Raw genomic sequence first — 2,365 nt, 5'->3', positions numbered from 1 at the left:
TAACATTTGTTTTTATCATCTCACCTTTTTCGCCGAACAATACGTCTCATTACTCTGTTGTTAGTTAGTGAGTTTAGTTAAGATTTTGCGTTGCTGAAAAATTTTTGCTGTCGACTTGTGCGTTGCGTCTCTTTTATGTAAGTCTTACTACTGTAATTTCCGACACGGACCCTCTCTCTTTTTTCGTTTTTTGACACAAACCATTCCGCGCAAATTACAGACACAATTATTAACGTATCATCATGTTCGTGGATTCATGCTTAAAGAATCGAGGTTTCTGCCCCGAAATAACATGGACTACATGGAGAATGGTTTTGCTTATGGAACGACATGAGGGATCACGCCTTCTACCGTTGGTCACCATGTAACTCTGCGCTTTAATTGATTAAGATTTTTTATGTATACCGTTTATAGTTTAATTTAGTACTATTTGCGCTGATGATGGCCAAAAAAAGGGCCGAAACGTCCGCCATTCGCGAATCATGTAATTAAAGAAATTCTAATTTATTTCTTGGTTTAAAATTATATACCTTTGCGCCCAAAAAACTGCGCGTGGCTCTTTTGCCTTTTTATTTGGAGTTTGATTTTAATTTTTTTATTTATTTCAGTTATGTTATTTTTTATTATATTATTTCATTTATTATATATTTATTTTATATTAATTTATTTTTTATTTGTGTTTTTTATTTTAGGTGCTGTAACCTTAACAATGCCGAAATGGATCAATAATGACGAAATAGGTTATTATTTTTCTAAATTCGAAAACACTCATTACGTACCAAATGAAATGCTGGCAAAAGTTTACCCGCAGGATGCCGCTATAACTGCCAAAACAATATCTAAATACTTGTTACGTCCATACTTGTTCCGAGAAAGAATGGAAAAGCACAAGAACTATTCTATTTCCCCGAAGTCAGACGCCTCGTGGCGTAAGAACGGGGTCAAACGAACTCGCAGATCTGAAAATTAGGTAAACGACCGTTCAAGTTGCTATTAATCTGTTTGTTTGGACGTTCGCTCGGTGGTCCTTTTTTGATCAGAGAGTCTATTATAATAGATAATCTCTTTTACGCCATGGGACCAACTGTAATCTTCGAACTAGAAATGAAAGGAGAGTTAATGAATGTATAATTAATTAATTATATAAATATGATTTTATTTATGAGTAAATAAATGAAATTTGGAATACATGATTTTGGTACGAGAAAAATAATATTAATCGTTGGATTTCCTAGTATGTGTTTGTGTATGTGTTATCTCTCTGCGGATGTTACATTAATACGGAAGACATCAGTCAGATTTATTAAGGAAAGATTCTATCATTAAAATTAAATTTCTAACATTCTAACTGATTATTATATAAATTATTAGTATAAATTACATTCATCGAATCAATATCTTATTGCCTTGCTAACGTTGCTCAACACACATTTACTGTGAATGTTTGTCTTGAGATTATGAATCAGATGAAGAATAAGACCATAAATTACAATAAATAAGCAATTTTTCCGTTTTATATTACATTTAATATTATTTTTGAATGTGTTTACTGGTGGATGTTCGTAGTGTATTTCATAGTAACGGAGCTCCGTAATATACACAGCTGCATACTGCATAGATATAGCAGCTTGGCAATCATCGGATATACGGTCGAGTTGGTAAATTTTCTAGTCGGAAAGAATGCCATAGGATACTCCATCTATATCTGATACAGCATATTTAAATTGTATAATAAAGCAATGCAGCATTTAAATCTGTCCCTATAATTTTATTAGTGTATACTAGCGGATTAATACTCTTTGAATATGTACTTTATAAGAAAAATTTAAAACTTAAAAAATACAAGAGTTAATATAGTAAATAAAATTAAAATTTTTAATGCACTTTAACATCAAGTTAATATTTTTGTATGCATATATTGCAAGCATATATTTTTGATAAATATAAGAATTCTTTTGAAATGTGCAGTTCAAATTAATTCACAGACTTAAAAAAGAGCTTTTTTACGAATATCTAATATAGCTGTGAATTTCACCGGCATTTTACAGAAACTTATTATTTAATAGACATGTTGTTTATTCCATTGTTTCAGCTTTTGACTGCTATTCCTTTAATACTATTTCTTTTTAGGAAGCTATTTTTGGTTAAATAAGTTAATGAGTTTCGCTATGTGACATACATGTTGGTAAGCTTCCAAGTGTTTCACATGATAATTTAATTATAATGTGAATCGTTAAAAAGTTGTAAAATTTTATAAGATTGATTCATATTATATAGCGTGACAAAATATTTGTTTTTAATATACATGTAGATGTGTGTATATATATATATATATATATATATATATATATATATATATATATAT

The 2,365-nt window shown here is 29.8% G+C and overlaps 2 protein-coding genes across 2 annotated transcripts in view; one reads left to right on the top strand and one right to left on the bottom strand.

Annotated features, from left to right (window-relative positions):
• The window catches only part of LOC115235648, a 5,072-nt gene extending 3,850 nt beyond the window's left edge, over window positions 1-1,222 (top strand). The window contains exon 8 of the mRNA XM_029807556.1: window positions 693-1,222. Coding sequence (XP_029663416.1) covers window positions 693-970 — 278 coding nt within the window. The 3' untranslated portion in view covers window positions 971-1,222. The remainder of the gene's footprint in view (window positions 1-692) is intronic.
• Window positions 1,223-1,667: 445 nt separating this feature from the next.
• Window positions 1,668-2,365, bottom strand: part of LOC115235628 — a gene marked incomplete at its 5' end in the record, with an annotated part of 2,431 nt that continues 1,733 nt past the window's right edge. Inside the window, one exon of the mRNA XM_029807531.1 lies at window positions 1,668-1,705. Coding sequence (XP_029663391.1) covers window positions 1,668-1,705 — 38 coding nt within the window. The remainder of the gene's footprint in view (window positions 1,706-2,365) is intronic.

This window comes from Formica exsecta, unplaced genomic scaffold (genome assembly GCF_003651465.1).
Source record: "Formica exsecta isolate Colony F162 unplaced genomic scaffold, ASM365146v1 scaffold229, whole genome shotgun sequence".
Lineage (NCBI taxonomy): Eukaryota > Metazoa > Arthropoda > Insecta > Hymenoptera > Formicidae > Formica > Formica exsecta.
This window is presented reverse-complemented; position numbering and strand designations above follow the sequence as displayed.